Source organism: Rhea pennata, chromosome 4 (assembly GCF_028389875.1).
Source record: "Rhea pennata isolate bPtePen1 chromosome 4, bPtePen1.pri, whole genome shotgun sequence".
NCBI lineage: Eukaryota > Metazoa > Chordata > Aves > Rheiformes > Rheidae > Rhea > Rhea pennata.
The window spans coordinates 24,137,564-24,164,046 of NC_084666.1; the positions used below are offsets into that span (position 1 = coordinate 24,137,564).

At 40.7% G+C, this 26,483-nt stretch overlaps 1 protein-coding gene across 1 annotated transcript in view; it reads left to right on the top strand.

Annotated features, from left to right (window-relative positions):
- The first annotated feature begins 14,331 nt into the window (after positions 1–14,331).
- Positions 14,332–26,483, top strand: part of NWD2 (NACHT and WD repeat domain containing 2) — a 52,239-nt gene continuing 40,087 nt past the window's right edge. Inside the window, exon 1 of the mRNA XM_062574797.1 lies at positions 14,332–14,482. Within this exon, the coding sequence (XP_062430781.1) occupies positions 14,332–14,482 (151 nt within the window). The remainder of the gene's footprint in view (positions 14,483–26,483) is intronic.

Here is a 26,483-nt window from a genome sequence, read left to right on the forward strand (position 1 = left end):
GGTGGATGTGGCTGCACCCACTGTCACCTAGCGGTGGCCGCTCTTCATAGCTGCCACTTCTGGATTACAAAACCAACCTGCACCACAGAGCAAAAGGCAACTCTATTCCTCAGAATCCACTGATTCGTTAACTACAACATGACTGCTTATTTGCATGGGAAAGCAGGGGAGATCGGACCAAAATATAGTCACATAAGTATCCATTAAGACACTAACTAAATTATAGCATAGGTATGATGGCAAATTAATTCACATCTAAGAAAATTATTGTTAATTAAACCTAAATCTATTTATCTGTAATATATACACAATTAATTTCTATGACTAAGAAAAAAAAATCTGTCCATTAATCAGCCCAGTGCTTCCTAAAAACACAGCAAGACCCTGAAATGTAATAGCTGTAATGTGCCACCTATTTCTATATTATTGCAAAATGTTAACAAAGCTCTTCAGTAAAGAGTATAGAAGTAAGTAGCTCCACGTATTTGACTGTGATACCTAACTAGGTTTCCAAGTAATAGTTGGATTCTACCATTGCCAGACATTTCCAGTAATGTTTGCTCTTAACAGTCACAGTATCATTATCTTGCAGGTTGAGCTACAAAGGCAGGGCCAGTTAGCTGCTCAATGGATCATTTGGCAGTAAGCTTTTATTTTCTGAACAGTTCAGCTGGCCGCACCCTCTGGACATCAACAAGTAACCTCTGTGGCATCCTTAATACGAAGAACAAAACCTTAATTTATTCCTAAATATAGGCCACCTATACATCAAGAAGCCTCTTTGCTCTTGACTTCCAAAATACTGCCAAACTGCGATCACTTGCCAAGTAGGTCCATAGAGGCAGATAAAATTAGCAACGCAAATAAGTTCAGCACATTTAGGCCCATAATGTTTTAACACCTGAAGCTTGTGTCTCCGAAGAAAAATGTTCAATCTGAAAAGTTCAGTTTCAATTTCATACCAGAAAACAAAAAGTAGAAAAAAGAACACTGTTAATGCAAACATACTGTCCCAGGAAGTAGTTTTGTGAAAAAATCAGTACTCATATAAGAGACTCTGCCCCTCAAGGGAACCATAAAGTTGAAATCACCTAGGAGGTGCCATGGTAACTTGTAATGCCTATCTGCTCTCACTGATTCAATATCACAGGATGAACTTAGCACAGTATATGGATTGAAATGCTATTTTCCAGGTGAAAAGCTAAATGATGTCTTATGCACTTGCATTACAAGAGTACTAAAAGCAATCACCTCAAGAGCAGATTTAAGTCCGCTGTCCTGGTCAAACTGTAATTTGGTAGATTAGATTGTTTCAATTTCTCTAATTAAATTCTTCCTTCTTGAGGATTAGAGTCATTGACATCTGTAAGGAAATATAGCACTACCTGGAGGTGACACAGTTCTGCCTGTCCAGGGACTCATGCTCACATTTTCCTCGTGGTCTCCAATGTTTCCATTACCCTTTCAAGGTAAAGAGGTACTACAGCTTGTCTCTCGACTGCCTTACAGCTTACAAATAAGGAAATGAGGTATGGGGACTTATTGCTAAAGCTACTCAGTTAAATCCTCAGCCACAGCTTTGACTCCCTGGCTCCTGAACACCCAGGAGGAGAATTATTTTCTTAGGCGTGAGACTCACAGAAGCCATAAGGCTGAGTAGTAAGTGACCTAAATTAGCAAATATGAAAGTAAGGATTAAGCAACAGCCAGAGAAGGATCATGATCACCTGGTGTTATGTCCTTAAATATCTCTGTCAATCTGGCATTAACTGACTTGCTTAGTCATTATATAGGAAAATTTTGACATGCCTGGAAATTAAATGCAAGTCTCCTTACAGCCTCACTATCCTTCATTTAGGAAACTATACTCTCAGTGAGCTGAAGAAAATTTGTAATCTATATTTGGGCCAAATTAATTTTTTAAAAAGAAAATTGTTTTAATTAGTTACACATTCTTACATACCATAACACTTTTTAACATACAAACTGAAGCCTGTACAAAAGCACAAAGCCACAAAAATTACTGCAGGTAGGAGAATTTGTAAGGTGACTATACTCAATGACTGCTCAAAGCAGACCAGGACACACTTTACAGTAGGTAGCAAAAGTAGCCAATAGTCCCAGCCAAGCCGACCTTCAGGGAAACCTTGCTCACTCAAGAGTTAGCAAACTGTTTAACTCCTTATTCATGAGCAAGACACAGTCAAGAAGGAAGCCGAGGGCTTCAACCCACCTCCAGCAGTGCTCAGTCTCCTACGGAAATCAACAGGATTTCTCATGTTGTCAAGGAAGGCACTTTTCCTAATCTTGCATGACTAAAAGAATTTTGGGAGGGAATGATAAGTTGCTTTCAGTTTTCTTTCATTTTTGTTTTTAATCAGAAATAAAGTAAGAACCAGACCTGAGTTTCAGTCACTTCTATTAAGATTCAAGAGTTTGGGGTTTAGCTCCCAGGTGTGCCTCAAACATACCTGAGCTATCACTTGGCATTTCCAGGCTTCACTTCTGTCAAGAGAAGAGTGCTGCAAAAAAAGCCAATAACCAGTTCATGCAGTCCTAGTGGCAGAAGAGCTGTATTTCTGAAAAGAAGGGAATTTGCTTTGTGTGTGTGTGCGTGTGTGTGTGTGTGTGTGTGTGTGTGTGTGAGTGGCTGGACACTTTAAAGCAAGGCTTTTATTTACTGAATCACCTTTATAAAAGATTTAAAGCTGTCCAACCGGTTCACACTGGCACCCGGACAAACGGAAGGAAACAGCATGTCTTTTAAGACCACTAGCCAACTAGGGAAACTGAAAAAGGAGCGCTTGCACCCATCAGACAGCTCAGCCAATATAAAATGCTATTAATAAATCACACATCTGAGATTTTGCACACTTACCTGCTAGCAGAATACTTGAGAAAGAGAGTTAGAGGTTGTGCCTACACAGCCAGTGAGTGTCAGAGCACTACTCTCCCTTTCTGGTGCCTGCTGCTGCTCCCATGTAGCCCAAATATGTGGATTTTCTTCACAAGAAAATGTGCATCAGAGGCTGGTACATAATCTCAACGTGATAGGGCTTTTGATACAACCATGAGCATATATACGTGGGAGCAAAAAAAAACATTTTTGGATCTGCTAGTTTAAAATACCTACATTGATGAAAGGCCAGAGTCTAATGCTGTTCTTTACAACAAGCAATACCTAACTCGGCAAAGAGACTTACTGAATTATTTAAATAGCTTACCAGATATGATTGACTGCCAAGAATGAGTCTAAACTATTCTTACTTCTGTAGAAAAAATATTCACTCAACAAAAGCAATGACCCAGATGACAGATTTTATTTGGGGATAGTGATTACTTCAAATTAAAATTCACCCTCAGATGATGATGGTTGTCTTCATGATTCTTCAGTGAACGCGCTTACATTCAGGCTGCCTCAGGGCCTTCATAACACTTCAGAGCACAGCACTGTACAACTGTGGCACAGCAACGGCTGCAAAACATGTCCACAACGGCATTTGGTGATAGCATACTGCATGCTCCATCAGCTTACAGAAATCAGCATTAGATACAGTAGACTAGGTACAGAAATCCACTGCTATCATTTCTGCAGTAGAGCAACTGGACTCATAAATTCCCTTTTTCATTCTGTGCTTGTCTCCGAGATTAAGCGCTTTTTTTTGGACTCAGAACAGGTGGAGAACTTTCTTTTCCTTCTCCATAACTGCAGTATCAGTTCAAGATCAGGATGAAAAATAATGACACATACTAAATAAGACAAAAAAAATGACAGCTGCATTTAGAACACCTGCAGGTAAAACAAAGCTTTGCAAGTCTGTTTTATTTTCCTTCCCTAGCACTGAATAGACAAATTAGTGTTGCTATTATAATCCCACTCCCCTGGGTCTTCTAATATCTAAAATAAACTTGCCATGCCATAAATATTATAAAATCGCATTAACAGTAGGGTGTAAATGCATCCATTTTCTATTAGCACAGACAAATCAGAGAGTGGTAATTCTAATTTTCATGTAATGTGCACAAATAAATATACATAGTTGTACATAATCAGATTGCTAGGTTTATTCATCAGCAAACTTGCAGTGAGGAATTTTTTTGACTCCTCTGCTTGAAAGTTAATTGCCCCCTGTGCAGCAGGTGTAGCTCACGTGGAGGAGGACTCCGGGATTACTCGCCATAGCAATCTCTGCAGAAGCCGTGGCACAGCAGCTTGCAGAGAAGCATCTCCTCCTCCTTTAGTTGCTGGCCTTTTAGGAGATTTAATCTCCTCAGAGGGTGTAACATGTATGTTCTTTGACACCTGAACCACCTTCTAGACACAGCAGTCATGAGGTGTATCACAAACGTTCTCACCATATTCAATGCTACAGTACCTGTCACCAGTACCGGTATATATTTTTAAAGATCAAGGCTTGTTTTTACTGACCTACCAGAAGTGTGTCTCATGGAGCAGCATGGCCAGGGATGGCCCCAGCCTCGGCAGGCAGCAGCTCCTGGGCAGGACTCAGCCCCGGCCATGGCATCCCCGCAGACACCTGGGGCTACCGCGCTCCCACAACCCAGCTAACACAGGGCCCATAGACTCTTATGCTGAGGTAATGCGATGTATGGACATGAAAACACAGTGTTTCTGGTTCCAGAGCTACGGTGCTGGCTCTGGAGCATCCTCACTACACTCTTTTCACTTTTTCCTGAATTATGAGTATCCATCTCAAAGAGCTCCATGTTGGCTGGACACAGAAGCTGCACAGCTTGAATGAGAAGAGGCAAGAGCCAAGGGGAGAGCGAGCAAGCGTAGTCGTTAGGGGATGGGAAGAATAGGCAAGACAAAACTGAAATTTGAGGACAGGCATAGAAACTGGAACTGGGAAAAACAGGGGATATTGCACCAAAAAGGTTCACAGTGAAAGACAGAAAAGCAAAGAAGGTGGAGGAAGGAGTGCCATCAGGAGGGGAAGGGCTGAAGTCAGATGGAGAACTGGTGAGAAGGTGAGCTAGGCAGAGTGATGACTGCTAGGAAGCTGCGGGACAGAAGAGCTACAAGGAAACGGTGTGGCCAAGGAGATCAGGACAAGGTGGAAAAATCTGACTGACACTGAGATAGGACAAAAAGCACATAATGGGACACTAGGACTAGCAGCTAAAAGAGATGAGTAAAAAAAAGGTGGTGGTCAACTGGAAAACAGAGGCAAAAAGACAAACACATTGGATAAGAATCTGGGAAAGGAATAAAAGGACAGGGTAAGACAAGCTGTAGGGAATGAAGAAATAGAGTGGAGTAAGAAAGCCCCTAGAGAAAGAAAATATGTAGAAAGACTGTGATGGGTGCTGGGAAGGGAAACTATAGCTTATTGAATAAGGTGTTAAAAATGCGTGGGAGCATACACGACGGAGTGCCATGGGGAAGCAAGAATAAGCACAAGAGCAGATTTAAAGGCAGGAGACAAAAGAGAACAAACTTGGGAAGTATGTACAGAAAAAGAAAGCATACAGCAGAGCACTATGTCAAATTTCCTTACTCTCTATTTCTGTGAAATTAGAAAATACCTGTGAAACTACCCAGCACCATCTCACAAACTTTCAAGCTCTCAACCAACTAATGATTAGCTGCAGCTTACAATGAATGCACCAGCTCAAGTGGCAGATGGGTGCTGTGACTCTGCTGATAAATACAGTGGGATTCAGTTGACTTCATAAAATGGCATTTCTGACTTCCCAGGACCAAGGAACTCACACTTCCTATCCATATTTATCATTTATTATCTATGTTGCTATGTGACATTGCAGAAGTTAGGATATGCCAGGATTAAGGTTACTACTGTAGGCTTAATTTGACCCACATGTGCGCAAGCATAGTGATAAGGATTTAATGACATGATAATATGCTTTCTCTCCTTACCTCCTCAACAAGCTCCTACTTATTTTGTTGTAACTACAGATAACCTTTCTTGATGATGCAGGAACATAAAACAAAGCAGACTGCTGTCAGAGGACCCTGATTTATTCTTAGCTGAGGTTAGGAGGTGCAAGAATGAGGCAAGGAATTACAGGAGAAAAACAGATTGTCTCATGGCTAGGAAAAGGCATGCTGCTAGGGGAAAGGGCAAGGAACTGTTTCTATCCTTGCTTTCACCACAGATTTCCTAAGATGCTAATCAAGTCATATAAATATTTCATGGATGGTCATTAACTGTAGGTTCTTCATTTTCTGCCCCCCTGGCTTGAAGGTCTAGTGCTTAAAATGCAATTTACTGAACACAACATGCACTATACTGAACTACATGCACTATACTGAACTCTCTCAGCTGCAGCTGAGAAAGCTGATAAATACTGCTTCTTGTACTTGCTATACAGTACCAGTTACTTTGGAGAAAGTAGTCCTTGGTATCGCAGAGAGGGCATCCAAAATTAACAGATACTTTGGGTTTTAATTTTCCTGTGCTTCAGCAGAATGTGTGCTTCAGGAATGGAACTTTCTCTGGCCTCAGTGTTATGAAAATAAATACAGATTTTGGAAGTGCTTAGATACTATCTCTGGAAATGCTGTAGAAGCACTGAGGAGAAAAGGACTGCTTCTGACTTCAAATAGGGTCTGAACAGTGAGTAGCAACTATATTACTGAAAACACACTGAAGGACAGTTGAATATAGCGCATTGAGTGAACACCTCTCTTTTATGCATTGAGTTATACCGAAGGATGATGAAATGGAATATTGAGTCAGTTAATTAAAGACTGCTATAACGTATACAGGCAATGAGGTAAATTTTAAAGCTACATGGGCAAAGTCAAATGACTGACTTTACAATCTTAATGTCAGGTATTCCCTGCAGGAAATTAGTAATCTATATATCCTTGCGTATGTGTGCATGTGTGCATGGGGAAGGTAAATCTATGTATGTGTGCAAGAGACAGACAGAAAGAGAATGCTAATTCTGTATGAGGACACAAGTTTCACTTCATGTTTCCAGTAGAAAGTAAGAAAAGAATAATTTCTATGCCTTCATCATGTTATTTCAGCCGCAAAGAACCTTTCAATGAAGTATGACAGATAAAAAACAAAGATGTGGTATAGCCACTTACCATAATATTTTAAGAGAAAAGGCTATATTTGCTCTTCTAGAATGCAAAGGAAATAGAATTTCTAAAGAATCTTCCTCCCTCCCCCAAAAAAACAACCCCAAGTGCCTTTCATTTTAAGTCTTTCCAGATCACTGTCATTACAAGAGCTAAGGCAGATCCTTAGTGGTGGTGTCACCTCATTTGGAGGTGACAGTAAGGTACCCCCATTCTTACACAGCCACCAAAATAACCAGCTTGGAGGTATTGTCCACCCTGTTTTACTTGAAATGCAAATTAACGTGTATATTGTATATGTAATTTCACAATATGGCAGCTCCTGAAAACAATGAGTGTTCTTCTGCCTCTATATTTGGGAATCTTATTCCAAGTAAGAGCGCCTTCCTTAGCTCACTTCAAAGCGATGTAGTTTGGAGGCTTAACTATCATAAGAACACAGACAGGTTCACTAACGGCATAACATATCCAAGGAAATATAAAGCAAACTGCTTTAGAAAAAATAAAAGAGGGATATCTGTCTCTTCAACCATGGGACACACAACCTCCTTTGTGCAAATGGAAATGAAATCTCATCTGAGGCCAGCAACGAAAGAATATTTTGAATTACAGTGATCAAAAAGCCTCTTTCTGATTCCAAAGTCAAATGTCTTTCAAGTCCCACACGCAGAATTTAATCGGTTGCTGAAGTTTCCAAGGATTTCCACTGGCAACTCCCACTTTTGGTGTAAATCTCCCCTCTATAATTGCCTTTCAATTGAACTCAGCTACACACATTTTCTACTACTGCAGCTGCCAGTCTCTGACCTGTTCCTAATTCCTTTTTAACACTCATTTTCATGCAGGAAACTTAAATCCACCATCTATAATGCTTTCAAAAATGGTTTCTTCTACTCCAATAAAAGTCTGTTTTAAGAAAGACAGGAATAAAATATTCACCCTGAAGCCTGCAGGTTTTGAGACTCACTATATTCATTCTGTCCAGTCAATGACAAAACTCCCACTGCATTCAAAACATCAGGAGGTTGCTCCCAGTTTCTACTAAAGTTCAGGATAGCTACTTTTGTATCTAGATACATACTAGGTAAGTAAGTATATAGAAACTTGCACAATGAAATCAAAAGCTGCATTCTTGTATTATATATGCCAAATGATTATTTGAATAGTCACCACTGACAGGAAGTTTTGTATCCTTATAGCTACATGTAGATGAACTTGCATGAACACTCCCCAAATCCAAATTTATTCACAGGAAAATAAGTCCAGAGGAAATATCATTGGAGCTACATCATCTATAAAATCCATTTGCTTTTGAGCAGAAATGCATTTATAACCCACAGTTTATACTATATATTTGAAAGTAAAATAGAAAAATAGAGCTTTTAAAAAATTATTATTAACTTGTGCAGAAAACATGGAGATGTTACCAGGATTTCATTAAAGACTCATGTACAGAAAAAAATCATTGCTAGATTAAAAAAGACACAAACTCAAACTTGTCCTTATTTTATAAAACCCATAGCCTATCTAGTTTAGCACCTCTTTTGGATGTGGTAAAACAGGTGTTTCAGAGAATGTGCAAGAAATGTAACTCCACTAGGCCAATGTGGGATAATCTGCCTCGTGTACATCTCCTCTTGGACTGTGATTGAATGAAGTTGCAAAGTCTAATAAAACTGAGTATGCTTTGCAAATTCATATTACTACTTATGAATATTCTGATATTCTGAATTCTTTTTTTTTTTTTTTTTTTTTTTTTTTTTTTGAACCTATATACATTTCCTATCCTGTTACTAAGGATCTTGACCAGCAGTGACGACAGCTTTCAGTGTATGCTCATGAATGATATGATAAACCTTCTAACTGTGAACCTAACATGAACAGAGACAGCATCAGCTCCCAAACCATGCAGTCAGCTCACAAAATTCTGCTACTCCAGCATCTCTCCCAAAGAGCAGCACAGCAAAATTACCATCACCATGGACATCTTCACCATGGTTATTCATACTCCCATCATCAGTGAGGCTGACAAGACTGGTGTCAATTCCTTTAGTCAGCAACCTACTCACTAGCATGGAAAAGGTACCCCCACCCCAGAGGTGTAGAGGTCCCAGAGCACAAGAACCAAGAGAAGAAAGATGGGGAAGAAGTATTTTTTCACTTAAATAATAATTTCAAGACTGAGTGAAGAATGTAAGTCTAAATCAGGTAGGAGTAACTCCAGAGCCCTAAAATAGCTATAAAAGACACAGATTCTTACAGACCCCTGGCCAGTACCTGTATAACATTTGCAGCAACATATCCTACTTCTTGCAGTTAGTTTCTTGATATAAATATAAACCCAGTAAGACTAAGCAGCCTGTCATTCCTAATTTGCAAGGGTAATAATAGAAGGTGTTTTTTTAGTGAAGCACGAATTCTATGAATTCAGTCCCAGCACATCTGCCCCTGCTCTCCTGCTACTGCAACCACCCTTGCAAAAATAACACAGTACTCTCAAGGAAAAGGAGCAGAGAAGGAACATAAGAAGTTTTTCCTCTCAGTTTCAGCCGCAGAAATTGGAGGCAGAGACAAGTACAAAACTATGGGATATTCAAACAACAGGACCTTTTCCATGGTTCTTGGGGAAAGGAGCTTGCTCCATCTCAGCAGCTCAGAGCTTGTGGAGAGTGACGCCTGGGGCATGCACCTAGCCTTCATTAAACTGGCAAAAACAGACAAAGAGTCACAGGGTTTCTCTCTTGTTTAACATATGATTTTAGTGCCTCTTTTAATCTGTCACTCTAGGCAACTGCCTGCTTCACCTGCTCCTAAAACTGGGCCAGCCTGCTATGCAGCTGCAAAAATCACACTACTTTAAGCTAGTATTCAATAGAGAAATGTAAATCCACCCAAGAGACTTTTAGCTTCTGCATGGAAGGGAAGTGCCAGCCAATTTGATCTTTGACTTGATCTTCAATTTTGCATTCCCAACTGCTGCAAATAGCCAGCATCTTAGGATTAAAAAAAAAAAAAAAAAAAAAAAGATAATAGGAAGGCTAAACATGCAGCCCCTTACAGAATCAGGCTTGGTTTTACCTCAGTGGCTATATTTTAGTGTAGCGCAAAATGCTTTACTTGAAAGATATCATAAAAACTCAGACACGACCCTACTACATATAAATGGGATAGAACTTCCAAAAGTGTTAACTATAAGTCTGCCTTCACTTCAGCAATATCAGTGATACCTCCACTGATTTTGGTGAGATTGAATTAGATCACTGCTGAACCCCTTTGAAAAACCCATGACGTATCTCAGTACTGAAGCACATATTCACAAGAACATAAGTTTAGCTTGCAGTCGCAATAAATGTTTCACATAGTTAAATTTGTATTGTAACACTGCCCATGATGTATCACTTACATCATGGGAAAGTCTTATTTCCCAAGACTTTCAGACTATTATAGTTGATATATAGTCTTCATTTTTATACAAAACTGAACTCAGAATGAATATCTCAGTAAGCTGTTTGTGAATTTCAAACCCTTATTCATGCTGAGTTTAAGCCAAACAATTTTGTGCATTTTTTATTGACCTCCATGGATTTCGATCAGGACTACAGAGCCATACTTTATACCTACAGTAGTTTTACCATCTCCTTTGGGTTTGCTCAAGAAGTAAAGTGCTACTCAGCATGAATTAAAGCAGGATCAGGCCATCAGGAAACAGAATAACTTGATTATACTCAAGTGTTTTACCAAGGGATGCATTCTATAGCTTTATTTAAATGTATTTGTATTGGAAGCAATTAAGACCAGAATGATAACCAAGAAACGTTCAAGTAGATGGGGTAAAAAGGTATACTGAATGCACGTGTAGCAACTCTGTTAACTTGCAGATTAAGTTTTTTCAGGATCATGCTACTAGTCATAGATCTTTATATGATGTCTCTTGCAGAACTACAGACATTCTTATTTCTGTTCAGCACAACAGTATATTCTTCATTAACTTTTATGACAGACACAAAATAAGTGCTCCAAAATCCAGCAACGTCGGTGCGAAAGTTTGCAGTCAGGCCTTTAGGCAATACTTTGCGATCACCTCTACTGTCTGGGAAGCTGTGCTCAGACAGACAGCTTCCACATAACTAGTTTGGGACTCAAATACAGAGACTGACTCTTAAACCTGCTTTGTAACCATGTATACTTTGCTACGTGACAAAATTTACAAAATCTGTTATTCATTCAATATGAAATTTAATAGAGTAATTTTGATTTATGCTCCATAAGGAACACAACACTATCCTCTTCATAATTTGTATTTGACTTTACATGACATTCTTTGATATTCTTTTTCCTTTTGTTGAATTAACAAACGAAAAATTGTATTATTCAAGAAAAGCGACCAACTAATCTCCAAACTAAGTTAACCCAGAGTGCTTTCATACTGATAAAGTCTCAGGTAAAGCCATAAATTAGTTTCTCTGTAATCATTTCTTTATCCTCTTCACTTCAGCCTCATTTTATTTCATTCCCCATATTATACACTCACAGGAGCTGAATCTAAAGACGTTGACTCCCAGATGCATGCAGATTGAAGCCTACCACTCCATGGCATCACTCCACCTCAGTTTTCACAGAGGTGGCAGCTACCACGACAGGAAAGGCTGAGTCATGCATAAAGGCAAGCCAGTTTACAGACCAAAATGGTAATATAGATCAGCACAGACTCTGCATTGCATAATGGTAGCCAGCAAACTGCAAGAACTAGCTGCTGCATATGCAGTGCAACCATCCCTGCCACAAGGGCACTGACGTCCAGGCACCAGGCAGGGTATACTGTTGGAAATGGTAAGCCTGGCCCCATTTTATTCATCCTGGGTTCTTGAGACAATATATTCAGTTAAAAGCCGATGGTATTGTCAATGCTGTCAAAGACAAAATTCCAAAAGAATTTAAATGATGCAAATGCCATTTTGAATCCAGTAAAAATGACTGCCAAAAAGAATTGTAAAGCATAGTGTATTACGGCTGGAGTGGCAAAAGGGTAGATCAATGAGCCTAATTTTCCAAAGAAACTGAGAAATTTGTTGATCAGCATTCTTAGGCAGCAGTAGCATAAAGTGAGAATCTCTGCAGCCTCATCAGGAACTGCTTCCGCAACTGAATTCATATGTAAGGACTGCCTAGTACTTTATGCTGGAGAGCATAAAATGAGACAGTCCGGCTGAGAGTTAGTCCCAGGAAAGTACAAAAGCTACAGTCCAGCCTACACTATAAATCATTTCCTTCATGCATTCATTAGCTGCCTGCAACCTCAAGGAGCTGTTTTGCAGTTCTGTATTAGAGAAACGACATGCTAGAGACAAAAGGCAGAAAAAGGTGCATCTGAGTCACTGGTAAACCCTGAGTATACAAAGGGTAAGCAAAGTCCACTTGAGGCCAAAAGTTTTGTAAGTAGTAATATACATGAAGCCTCATTTCCTAGGGAATCGCATATCCTGACTGCAGGACTTTTTAACTGAATTATAGCAAAGCTTCCATACAAGCTTGCCTTATATAACACACTGACGAATTCAGAGAAGAGAAATATGAATGCCTATCGAAAGGCAGCAGGTGAGATCTGCCCCTTATTGGACACTAGAGAATCCTACAGAAAGAGAAATGTTGACTGAAACAGGTATTTTCCAATTTCTAGGCATTCTAGGCCCTGAATTTTTTCCCTTGACAGTGGCACAACTTCTCCATCCAGTGTTGACATTTCAATATTAGTGGTTGAATGTATGCTGCATACTTTTCCTCTTTGCAGATGAGCTCCCTCTCCCCTGCCCAGCTATTTTCACAGAGCTTACAGGAATGTAGCATCTTTGAGAACTGGTATTTTAAAATCTGTCCTTCTGTTACATTTGGTTGAAATTGGCTCAAAATTTAGAGGCTACAGGACTGATAAAGCAACAGTAAGCAAAGAGCAACAAAATTACTCTTATACCCACATGCAAATACACATGGGGTGCAATTTTGTCTATGTCTTATTTCTTTAGGAAACCAAGGTGAAAAAAAAAAATCCTGCTCGGCAACACTTCAGCAACCCATCTGCCTGTCACCTTTGCTGCTGAAACAGAGCCGAGCAGTCTGCTTTTGCTTATTCTCGTAGCTTAAGCACCTCGGGAGCCGGCTCAGCTGCCCCTCTTGCTGACCCTGCCTGCTACAGCGGGGAACTCCTCCAGCAGGGACCACACCGGGACCGGGCACTGGAAGCATTCGGGGAAAGGAAAGCTCTTAAATATTGCCTAGCATTTACTCATGTTTCACATGCATTGCATACAGTGTATTAGCTATTCGATACGTGACTATAACACACCGACTCGGTTTGTATGACATTTAGCGCACGAAAGAGCCTCTCTAGGTACTGCCGGCATCGCCAGCGTTCATCTCCAGCCTTCTGAAAACGCACCTCCCCCCCACCCCGGGCGAGGTTTCCAGCCTCCGCGCTCGCGGAGCCCCGCCGGGGCCGCGGCCGGGGGGAAGGGGGGGGGCGCGGAGGGGCCGCCCGCCGCCCCCGCCCGCCCCGGCGCACGCCGGAGCCGCCGCCCGGCCCCGCCGCCCGGCCCCGCCGCCCTCCTGAATATTTCCTCGGCGCCGCCCGACGGGATGCCCGCCACCGGCTGCTGCACGGGGACCGCTCCCCGACAGCTGCTCCGCTCGCGTCCTTCCTCTCGCGTTCTTCAAACCAGAGCTTTGCATTTATTCCGACAAATAAATAACTGAATAAAAAACAAAGAAAGGGGGGGGAAGCAGCAAGGGCATCTCTCTCTTGTATCTGAGCAGGTGGCGATTACAGAACAAAACAGGAGAAAGGTCTCTGAACTCTTTAGAGCCCAAAGGATGAGCCGGGAGCCGTTTTCCTATAAAAATCCGATGCCGGCGCCGTGAAACGCTTGGAGGAGAGAAGGCGCCGCCAGCGCTGCCGGAGACGTCCCTGCGTTGGACATCGCACAGCTGCGTGCGCGGAGGGAGCGCGGCGCTACGCGGCCGCCCGCCCGCCCCGCGGAAGGAAGGGCTCCGCAGGCGCGCCGCCTCCGCGCCCGCCGCCGCAAACTTTCTTCCCGCGCGCTCCGCGCCCGGCGGAGGGTCCGGCGGAGGGTCCGCATGGCCGCTGCCGGCGAGCCGGCGCCGAGCGCCGCGGCGGCGGCGGCGCGGGGGCTGCCCTGAGGCGCGGAGCGGCGCGGAGCGGCGCGGCCGCCCCCGAGGATCTCGCCCTGCGGCGCGGCGGCATGTGGCCGGGCGGGCCGGGCGGGCGGGCGCCCTGCCCGCGGGACGCGGCGCTGCGCCGGGCCGCTTTCGCCGGCAACCTCTCGGCGCTGCCGTCTCACCTGGTGCCGAGCGGCAGGAGCGTCCGCGTCTTCATCAGCGCCAACCCCGAAGGTAACCGGCCGCCCTTCCCCGCGAGCCCCCGACCCCCCGGCGCGGCGTCCCGCGGGGGCCGTCCGCGGCCTCGGCCCGTCGCTGGTTTGCCCGGGGCGTGCTTGCCGGGAGCGTTTTTCCGAGATAATGCAGGGCAAAACAAATGTGGGGACCCCCCTTCACACACACACCCCCCGGCCCGCGGTGCTGCCGTACGGGCAAGGGGAAGGAGGCGCCCGGGGAAGCCAGCGGTTCTGGGTCGGTGAAGTCGGGACCGGATACTCTGTGCTTGAGATCATTAAGCAACCCGCTCCTTAGAAACTATTTTAAAATTTGCCTTTCGATCGGCGGAATTGGGCATGCATTCAGGAGGTGGCACTCCCACCCGTAAGATTTACTTAACTCGTTTAAGTGTATTCCCCATTGAAGCAAGGAAATGATAAATTAGGCGTTCGCACCTCTGTCCCTGCTGGTCTGCGGGAACGAGCTCGCGGTATTCGCAGTTCTCGCCCGCACCGCCACCCACCACCTCCCCTTCCCCGCGCTCCCGCTCCAGCAGCGCGGTCGCCTTTCTGCGCGAACATCGCAGACCTGAAAATCGTGCCTAAAATGACGAAACAGCCTTAAACAGATACTTACCTGACCACGAGCAGTCGCGCTCGCACAGACTTTAGGCAGTGGCCTGAGGAGCTCCCACACGGCCCGGTCTGCCGAGCTGCCCCCGGCACCGGGCGCCTTCCAGGTCTGGCGCTTCGCTTTTTTAAAAAGCCTTATCCCTTAGAAGCAGGCATTTAAAATGTTCGTGGTTTATTGCTGCCAGCTAAACAAATGCACAAATAGTGATAATCCGAAGGGTGTTTACTTTGCCCTGAAAGCAAATTGATGTGAATTTTTAGAAGATAAAGCTCTTCTTTAGAAATAGATTTCTATCGGTATCACTTTACCTGTGGCACTACTGATGCCTCCGTAAGAATGCCATTTATCATCAGGTTAATTTGGTATGTTAATAAATATTTACTAAAATAAGTAACACTGAGCTCATTCTAAAAGTTGGGTTTTAAAGCTATATATATATGTATTTGCAGGCTTTCACCTTAGATTGTTATTTCAAAATTTCAGCCTTAGAAACACACTGCAATGAAGACACACTACAGAAGACCACAGGGATTAACACTTATTTCTCATTTCCAAGATTTTATTTGCAACTTTACTTCTACTTTTAGTGTCGAAACAAAACTTCTAATTGACTACCATTTGGATTATCAGAAGGAGCTATCTAAAATCACTAATGGCTACTGAACATTTAGAGATTCTAAATTCATGATAAACATCTGTAATTGTATTTATCAATGATATCATTGGCATATTATTAACTGCACTTGATATTAAATACATACATACATGTATAAAAATATCTATTGATAAACAGAAAAAGTGACCTACACTGGGATTTAAATACCATCTAGAAAGCTACTTAGAAAAAAAAACAGTGTGTGCAAAACATCTAGAAGAGCTAAAAGGGCAAGCATTCTGAAAAAATATATCTATTCTTCCTACTTAATAAGCTCTTTAGCATATTTAAGCCCTCAACCACAGTTTGTATTTGCATGATCTAGGCCTTTCTTGTTAAGCTTCAGCATATTAATACAACTGATACCTGTTTTTGGTGCTGAGCAATACTGAAAGGGGCTGCAGGTCCTCTGATTTCCTTTAGCAGAACTGAATACCAATGGGCTGTTCTCCATACACTTCGGGACTATGCTGTCAAAGAAGTTCAGGGTTTTTAATTATGTCTGCAATGTAAAGTACACAAGGTGAAACATCTTCGTATACCTGGAGATGACTGGAGCTTTGGAAATATTAAAGTTGCTTTTTCATTTGAATATAACTGCTTTCCAGTTTCAGTAGATATAAACAATGAGGCATCTTTTAAATAATGCATTTTAGCTAAGAGAGATGGAAAATTTTGCTTTAGATAAATTATCAGTTTTCTCAAGATATTTTTGTTGTTTTAAAGTGATAAGGAAAATAAGTTATACTCTGCTGATTTTAATAAGTGCCTTTACTGCTTCAGGCAGAAATCTGTGGACTATAATAGCATAAATAATGTCATTTTTTCTAAACTTCTACTAATATATGTTAATCAATAGCACCTATTTAGATTCTTCCATTAACATACTCTTCATATTAAATATAACAGGTATAAACTGTCATTATCCTGATCTATGATATCAGTGTTTTATAGATTAAGAACATTCAGATGATTCTTGGCACTGCTTTAAGAAGAAAATTATTTGAGTAGCAAAGTTTGCTATTTCAAGAAATTATGTGGTGGTGTAAGATAGTATTACAAGTCCTAGTAGTAACTGATGCCTTAGTAAGAGTTGGGAATTTGCCTTTTGAAAATGAAATCCTGTGAATTGAAACATACGTTCAAAATTGTGACAATTTAAAATTCTCTTGGCTCCGAAAGCAGGGAAGTTACCCTTTGCTAGTTCTAGTGACGGTGGTATTATTGTTGCCATTACTTAAGACATTGATCGTTTTTACCGCTGCCTTTTGTCTCTGGCAAGGCTGCAATTCATTCAGCAGAGCCAAATGAAGGCATTGCAGAGGAATATTGGCAAAAGGAAGCCCCGCACAGAGGCGGCTCCTCTGAAGACGGGATGATAACACCTTTATATAGCAGCCGAGTGGGTTCTGACATGGGTGGCTTGAGCCAGTGTTACCTAAAGCGTAAGTAGGGCTTCAGTTACACCTAGCACTTCTCCGAGCTTCTTCACAGGATAAAGATGCTCATTTTTGCATCCATCATATGAGCTAAATACTGCTCTTTCTTCTCAGTGCATCATCTCTGAAAGCTTCCTAAGTTCCAACACAGAATTTCTTTTTACTGGATCTTGATAGTAAATACTTGCAAAGCCGATTTTTGGCCATTCAAAACATTTGTTGTATAAACAGGAACAATTATGATGAAATCCCGAACAACTGCTTTAAAAGCCATTTTTAAAGCAGAAAAGCTATCCTCTTCATGAGTTTTGTTACTCTGATAGTGACTAAAAGTTTCAAATACTAAAGCTATTTGTAAAATTGAAAGGATAACGAGAGATTGCCATAGCTCGTTTGGATTCTCAAAAGTAGCCCATGATCCAAAAAAGTACCCCACCCAAATGTTTACCTAATTGCTTGCTGACAAGCTTTGCTAGATAGATATCTACTGAATTTGGTTATTTTGTCTAGAAAATAAATTTTCTACTAAAATGGGACAATAACAGGAAATCGCATACTTTTCATGGAATTGTTATAATCGCTAGCAAGGATACTGAAATCCAATTTTTTAAAAAAGTCTATACAATACTATTTTTGTTGTAATTAATAATCTTAATTAAGAAACCCTATGTATACATGTAGGAATACAATATAAAGATCTTCTTCTAATAGAAAATGCTACTGATAATACCACCATTTCAATGCCTCCATGGTACACAGTATAAATCTAAACTGTACAGCTGAAACTTTATCGATGTCACTTTAGACTGCCGAAGTGAGATTTCCGTGTGCTACACTATTGAATGGGTTTGGACTTTCTGTAATTATTATGCAGTTTTTCAATTTCTTATTTTTCATTGACATGCGTAATCTAGAACATTGTATTGATTTGTAAAACATTCAATTCTAATTCAGGACAAATGTTTGGTGCCCAGTTTACATTTTGCTGATGATACATAGAGCAAAATTCACACCTGCATTTAGTTTTGTTCACTAGATAGGAATTATTCCTATGAAAGCAGGAGTGGCTCTAAGTGTTTGGAGTTATCTTTCTAGGCTGCTTTGCAGGAATTACATGTATTTACTTTTATACCTGTTCATGTACATATGAAAGGAAAAAAATAAAATGAGATATGCATTTGTATATGCATTTCTAGTTTATTGCTACTGAACATAAGGGTGGGTAACTCAGATGAAGAATTATACTTGCTTTAATTACAGCATAATTGCCATTTGTGATGAGAGAAAGGTATAGCTTTACATTCTGTAGCATTTTGGGGTGTACTGTATTTTACTTGAAATGTTGTTTCTCTTAAGGAAAATAGCATTGAGGCAATGCTAATTGGGAAAAATGAATACTGAAAAGCCAGAATAATGCTTAGTTAACTATGGTCCATTTTGTCCTGTCCCATAATACCATATGGTGTCTCTACGTAGATACATTGCTTGAAGGTCTTTTTATAAAGACAATTTTATGTAATCTGGGTGGAATTTTTCCTTAGCTAAAGGAAAACACAGATGTTCAAGTGCATGAAATTGCAAGGGAGGTGTTGCGGAGATGTGGAGACAAATAACTCCAGGACTTTTTTTTATGTTAAGTGTTAGTTGTGGTTACCTAACTTTGTACCTATTTATAGTTTTACATGTCACTCATCACTGCACTGTTTAAAAACTACAAATAAACTATGCTTGAAAAGAAGAACTCAGTAGTTTCAGAGACAAAGTTGAGTATCTCAGCTGAGTTTGAGAGAGCTACGTGGTTCAAGGGTTTGTTTTTGTTGTTTTTTTGGTTGTCCTTAATTTGAATTATCGCTATTTCAGGAAGGCCAGATGTCAAAAGTACTTGCAGTTTATTAGGCTTTGGAAAGAAACTAGCCATTTTCAGTGCCTTGGTGTGAGATTTGCTCTCTTTCCTCTTGGGCCACAGCACCAGTGCAGCTCTTGTTGTGTGGGTGAGTAGGAAGCAGGATGTGAATGCCGTGCAGACCTCCTCGCAACTGCAGCACGAAGTCTCCTGTGGGCTTTACCTTTCCCGCAGTGCAAGGCGGGTAGATGTAAACCACAACCAGTACAGAGAGTTTTTTGCTGAACGAATCCTCAAGCATTTGTTCCCTGTAGAAGAACTGATCATTTCAGGCCAGGAAGGAGGCTGGGTTGGATTGAAGTTTGTTCTACAGAGCAGCAGTGACTCTGCTGCATGAAAAGAGCCGCTTCATGACCTGCTGCGCTCTTGCTGGGTCCCCAGCTTGTGCGGCTTGGGGCCTGGGCGCCGGATTTGCACTACAGGCACCGACTGTGTGAGTGGAATCACGAAGAAGCTTTTGTTTAATTCGTACAAAAAATGGCTCAGCAGATTTTTCATTCACAAAGCAGGATGTGGGCTTGGAGAACAAGCAGTATGACCAAGAGTGTTTTTTTTTTTTTTTCCAATAAAACAGCAAGCTATTTAGTTTGTCGGTTTTGTTCTCTCTTCTCCTTTTTTAGAAAAAAGCAAAATTACCTGAAAGCCAGTCACTTTCCTATTAAGCAGGTCACTTTCCTGTTAAGCAGCATCCAGAATTATCAACTCTAAAAGTCTGGATCAAGTATTTGCCCTATCTGCTTAAAAAGCTGTACTCAATTATAATCCTCAAGACAAACATATTTTTTATTTTTATATATAATATATATATGTGTTTGTGTGTGTATATACATATTTATGTGTGTGTGTGTATATATGTATATACATGTCTTTTTTAATGTATCTATGTGTATATGTGTGTATATACACACATATGTTTATATATACACACACACACAAACACACTTGCATTTTATATATTATTTACATACGTATAAAACTCAAGCCACACTTCTGTAGACAATTTTCTAACCTGCTATTAGGGCTTCTTGTGAGAGCTGCGTGCTCATGTTCAGAGGGCATCATTCAGAGTTGTACTTCTAGTATTGCTGAAAAACAGCCGGGGCACACAAAACTGTAGTAGTAATTCAAACTTTTGTTGAATATAGAGAAGTTCAAGTTCTAGGCTTTGTTTAGCACTATTTTAAAGGTAAGCCCTTACAGAGGAGTTGAGATTTTTGCCAGTAGAAACTTGTAATTGTTCAGGATTGTATGAATCTGCAGCAGTTCATACCCATTTTGATAGCACTGAAGAAATGAGCAGAAACTGTAATTCCTTTTCTTGGTTGCCATTGTAACTTTGCTGGTGTTGCTTTATCTCTTCAGATGTATTTCCTACTAGATTGATTCCGTATATTTTGGTCTCTCTGTATGTAACATATTTGTGCACACATCTCTTTATTATATGAGAAATACAGAGCAGTCTGGATGCACCTAGAGCACGGGGGTCTGCCCTGTTCTTCTGCCACATGATCGCTTTTAATGACACATGAAGAGGAGTTTGAGGCTCCTATTTGCTTGGCACAATTTCTAGGTACAGTGAGGGAATACGAAAAACACGCAAATTCCATGTCATGTTAACACCTGAAGTAATATGCTGGGTGATGGACAAGAGCAGCACTGAATCGAGTTCGTATCGTGACTCATTCCTGCAGCAAGGTGGGAGACCTAGCGTGAAACGCGGAGCGTTACAGTGCCTTTCCCCGGTCGGCAGGGAGGGCCGGCTTTCCCCGCGCGGTCAGGGACGGCGAGACGAGCTCTCAGCTGAGCAGCAGTCGCCGTGCAGCAAACTAGCACAGATTTCTAAGGCTGTGTTTCAAGGGGACCGCAGGTATTCTGGGGTAGAGTAGCAGAGCCCGCTGCTTGCATCGCTTAAACCAATTTCATTTGTAGTAGTAGTCACATCGGATCAGTGAATAGCAAAGCGTGCATAACTTGGTGTCCTGTCTAAAGCTTATGCACTGAAATATTACTATGTGGAGGTCTGCGTGTGTTCACAGGTGTGTAAACATACAAGACAAAATCCTATATTAGATTTTAAGTATTGTTTAGAGCTTTTTAATGTTTATTTATTAGAGAAAGAGAACTTTAGATCAAGGGGCTACTGCTCATCTGTTTATAGATATTTGAGTAATACCAAAATGGCATTTTTTTATACGAAAAACTAAATTTCTTTGAATTGTCAGCCGCTGAAATAGTATTTTGAGGTGGTACACTTTCAGGTTGCCTTAATACATTAGCAATATTTAGCCACCAGTAATTTAGGGTTTTGATAAATTGAAGGTGGTAGATATCATAGATAAATATAATGTAGTCATAGGTAGTCATGTGTAAGGAATACAGAGAAATCTGACAAAATTTTTAATATAGGCAATGCTGTTCAAGGCAACTACTTTATCCCCTTGCTGTGATTTTAATTAAAGAAGGCTAATAATAGATAGAATTAAAGGACCCAATTAAATCATAGTTATACCAGTGCAACTCCAGAATAACTCCATTGGCCTGATTCTACTTTCATTAGTTTAGGTATTATATCAGAGTGATGTCTTTACCACAAAAATACTGAGTCAGAAGGGGAGCAGGCCTAAATCCCTGGTAGCTAAAGCAAGGTAGAGTTGAGGCAGCTGTGAGCCCGTGCAGAGCACCACGTGCAGCATGCCAGCGGGAGACATGCCATGTGCAACTCTCGTAGGCCACCCGGTCACCCGTTATTATTTGTCTGCCTCTGTATCTCGCCTGTTCGCAAGCCCCTCTATGAGCATCTGTTGATGCCCATTCCTGGAGACAAGATACTATGCCTGATAGACCTTAGGTCTGACCACCTATAGTCAGTCTTACATAGAAGCTGCATCTGGAGAATGAAGTCATCTCTACAGGCCAGGTTTATCAGGCTGTTCAAAATGTACCCAGCACCAGAAGCTGGAATGACGAGGCAATGGCAGGGCTTCCACATCAGACTTAATCCAGAGCCATGCTGTTGCTAAGTATCAGTCGTTGAGACAGTCAAATAGGTAAATGGATCAGATTTCAAATTGTCATAGGCTGGAAAATATTATTCTACAAACTTCATATTTATGCAAGCCTTTGTGGTCCTACAACCACTGTCTGTGGTTGTACACCACTGTAACGTGTCTGTGCTATGATGAAACGCTCTAAAATGTGAATAGAGTCCAGTTTACCATACTAGCGATTGCCGACTTTCACAGTCTCAGCTTTACAGATCTCTGCCTTTGCCTTTCAACTCTTGTTATCCTTGCTGAGTCAGGTATCCTTGCTAAGACATGGAGTTACTAGAATGTGTGAATGATACTTAGAAATACCATTTGTAAAATTATTACTTGGAGTCTCTAACTGGTTGCATTTTACAAGATGTAATCAAATGAGAATAAATGGCCAAGAGTCCTATTTGGACAGCCTTAGTTCCAGATAACTCTCCAACCTGTAGTGCTTTGTATTAGCCGAACAACTCTGAAGGCTGGACCCTTTGATGTGTTCATGTTATTAAAAAGCACTTGCACTTAGAAGCTACAGCACTTATTTTGTGTAAGTACAGAAATAGATATTCAGAAGCATACAAAAGTGCAAATTTAGACATTATTGCCAAAATGGATGGCTAGTAAGAACTGTAAATATACCCTACAAACCCTTTTGAGTACAATGTTCTAAGTGCGTACTATCTATTTATTTATATTGTGGTACAAGATCGATGGTTGGCCATGCGAGATAGGAGGAAACGGTTGGCATTTAGAGCATCTGTAACTGAAGCCCTGGCACTGCCTGAGCTTACATTTAACATTCATTCACAAGTGGTCTCACTCACTAGCTTTGATTAGACTGAAGAGTACTATTAAATGATTGAGAACCATCAAATAACCGCATGGGCTTAATACTTTTAGATGAGAGAGGTTATCCACACTTGTGGAGTTGTGCACACCAGTTATTACAGCGAAGGTAAACAAGAAGCAAGCGCGCCGAGATGGACATAGCGAGTCCAGCCGAAGGAGCGCTCAGCCCAATATTCTTTCTCTGACACCGGCAGTTGCAGATGCGTAAGGAGAGAATATGAGATCAGGACAAGCAGCCTATCTCCCAGCTTCCAGCAGCTTGTGGGCTAGGGACTTCCCTGGCCAAAGGTTATCTCTGTGTTTAGTAATCTGTGAGGTACTTTTCTTCCATGAATTGTTTCACTCCTGGGTCAGTGATCTTGGTATTTGTAACAACCTTTGAAATTTTGAAACAGACTGTTGCTCAGTGAAGTGTCTAATTGTGTTCAATTACTCAAATTTAGATCCTGCTAACTTCAGTGGGTATTTTGTATGAACAAGACCAAGCAGATTCAGCAAAGAAGAGATCTCAAAAAGCAAAAGTGGAAATACCTGTGGAGGAGGGGTGCCCAAAAGCCAGTCCGCCTAGCAGAATAAGCATATCCGAAAACAGTCAGTGCGACGATCCATTTTAGTCCATCTGTATATGGAAAGGGAGGTTACGGTGAAAATGGAGCCACTCTAAGAAGTAAACAAGGAAAAGACCGTCAAAGACAGTAATCTGGGAGGGGGGGTTATAACTAAGAGTGCTCCGCACCCGCCTGTGCCAGCATCGCGTAGCTAGAGGACCCTGACAAGCAGCAGCTCTAAGCCTCACTGTCGAAAACCCAACGTAACAAAGCAAACCTAAGTTATTTGTTTTCAAGAAAATATCTATTTCTCTTCTTCATTTTGCACTCTGTAGTAAGTATATACCGTATCTGAGATACCAAAACCAGTGAGCAGCAAGTGTTGATTCCTTTTTAGTTCTCAGATAGATTTCTTTCCAGTAGTCACCGCTAAATAATAGGGCAATGACAAAATAATAATACTGTTTGATAATGGTCTTGATTTACTTTCGTATATATTGGATTATATTTAAATGTGATGAAGATTTATGCAATACTGTTGAAGCAAGTTACTGAAGCATTCCTGTTTGTTATCCCTAATTTGGCCTATCAAGACTGTAGCAAAGTTTGTATGATGATTTACTTTGAAATACATGTCATTTGGTACCATGAGAATATAGAGGATTAAGCAATCTGTAGTGAGCAAAATGAGTTCAAATTGAATCAAATAACATGCAATTTAAACCAGGCATATCGGGCTAAAGCAGAGGTCTGAGGAGTATTTCACTAGGCTATTACTGTTTTACAAGAAGTAGGCTAGAAGGGACCTCCAGAGGCCTTTTAATCTGTCTTCCTGCCTGAAGCAGGATCAGATACTCTTGTGCCAATCCTGATAGAAGTTTCTCTAACTCTTAATCTTATTTAGACTATCAGTTAATAAAAAAATAAATTAAAAAATACACAGGAAAATAGGTTGTGCAACGTACTGCCCTCATCTGTCTTCCTTGGCACTACGACAGCTCGCAGCAACCCATACAGATGCAAAATAAACTCACTGGTCAATAAAAAACAAACAGAAAACATGAGTGGAAATTTCCTTGCTGAGAATGAGTTTCAGTAACTTTCACTTGTTAATGTCATTGTTCATAAATTTCTCAAACAGTTTCTGGCTCTTCATCATTTTACCATGTCAGGAAGTCAATCTGTGCAGCCAAACATAACATGGATAATATAAAGCAATAAACTCCCATACAGATTATTTTACTACAGATGTTATGTCCTGCAGTGGACTGCTTGTTTCAGGCAGAGCTTTCCTGCAACTGGGGCGTTTATGAAATCTCTGGTTTCTTTAGCATCTGGTAACATAGGCTCATGTTACAGCTTTTCCTTTGATATGTTCGATTAGAAAGGGAAGGGGGACACTCATTTATGATATTTCTTTCATTTAACTGGTGATCTATTCTTGCATAGAATTTTTGTTGTATTTGACATCAATATCATTTTGCCTGATCTGTTTAACATCAGTCAATGAGTTACAATGTTTCTCAAGACAATAGAAAACACATGTAGACTCATGAACACGGATCACCTCCTTCCTTTAGAAAACAGCTAAAAATGCCTCAGTATCCATAACAATCTCCTTACAGCCCACTCATTTTAATTATGAATTTTATTTTTTATACTTTCTATAATCAACCATGTATAATACTATATAATACTACTGAAGTCCTTTCCCCATGGCTGATGTATTATCTAGTGTGAATACCAGTGCAGCCAGCTCCTCATAGTCATTATGTAAATTCAAAATCATTTTCAATAAAGCAAACGATCCCCAGTTGTGGGCTCAATTCTGTTTAACTCTGTGTAGGTATGGAAGGTACGAGATGACTTGTGCATGTTTTTATCTATTCTGTGGTCAAGGGAAAGAGGCACTCACAGGCTTTGAGAAGGACTGATGGTGTCTGGCAGTGCTAGAAATGGAAATTAAGCCCATCCTTTCAACCATCTTCTACACTGCTGTAGAGAGTATAGCATCATAAAAGATCTTTACCCTCTTCTAAAGTTCATTGTAGCTCATTGGATAACACCCATCAAAATTTCCTGGCCAGAGAAATTCAGTTTGAATACACTGGTGCACTTCTGAAGACTAACTACTGGGCTTCATTCAAAAATCATTGTATTTATAATGGTTTTCCTGTCTGCTTTAAAGGAGCTTTGGATTAACATGCTCTTATTTTGTCTTTCTACTTGCTTCTACTGGGATCATTAGTTTATGGAATTGCTTTCTGCATGCAGAATATAAAATTTATGTGCACACAATTTTGACACAAAGGGGCTTAACAGAGAACTTGAATTTGCCTTCTATGATATACAGAACGTACTGTACGACATTCGTATTACATTACTGTGAGGATGTTATACTACGGGCACGAAGCCAGCATGCTGGTTAGACGTGACTGTCAGTGTGCCTTTTTAATGTCCCATTTACCTACTGTAAACAAGAGTGTAGTGAAAAATTCACACTTTGGGTACTTCTAAATCCACTCTGTAAGAATAATAGTTAATATTTGTATTATTTTTGTGGAAATAAAAGGAAAGAGTTGGGGAGAATAGCTAAAGTCCTTTGAAAGTAGTAGTTTGGAAGACATCCTGCAATTCAGTCACTGATTAATCAACATGGTATGCCAGTTCTGGAAAAATCTTCAAATGTTATTTTCTGCATAGCACCTGTGAAAGGTATTTATTTGTGAAAAATACTTCACTGTTTCAAATTCACCTGCTTTTCAGAAGGAGCAAGTGGTTAGTACATACATTGCCTTTTTCAATTTCTAAATCCCCAAGAGGGATAAACTGTAAACTTACTATTCCCTTAGTTGACTATATATAGTATATCACATACCAAGTGTGATTAGCAAGCAGAAGAAATTAATTAGAAGTCAGGAGAAAATAAAACAAAATCTAGAAAAATCAATTCATCAAGT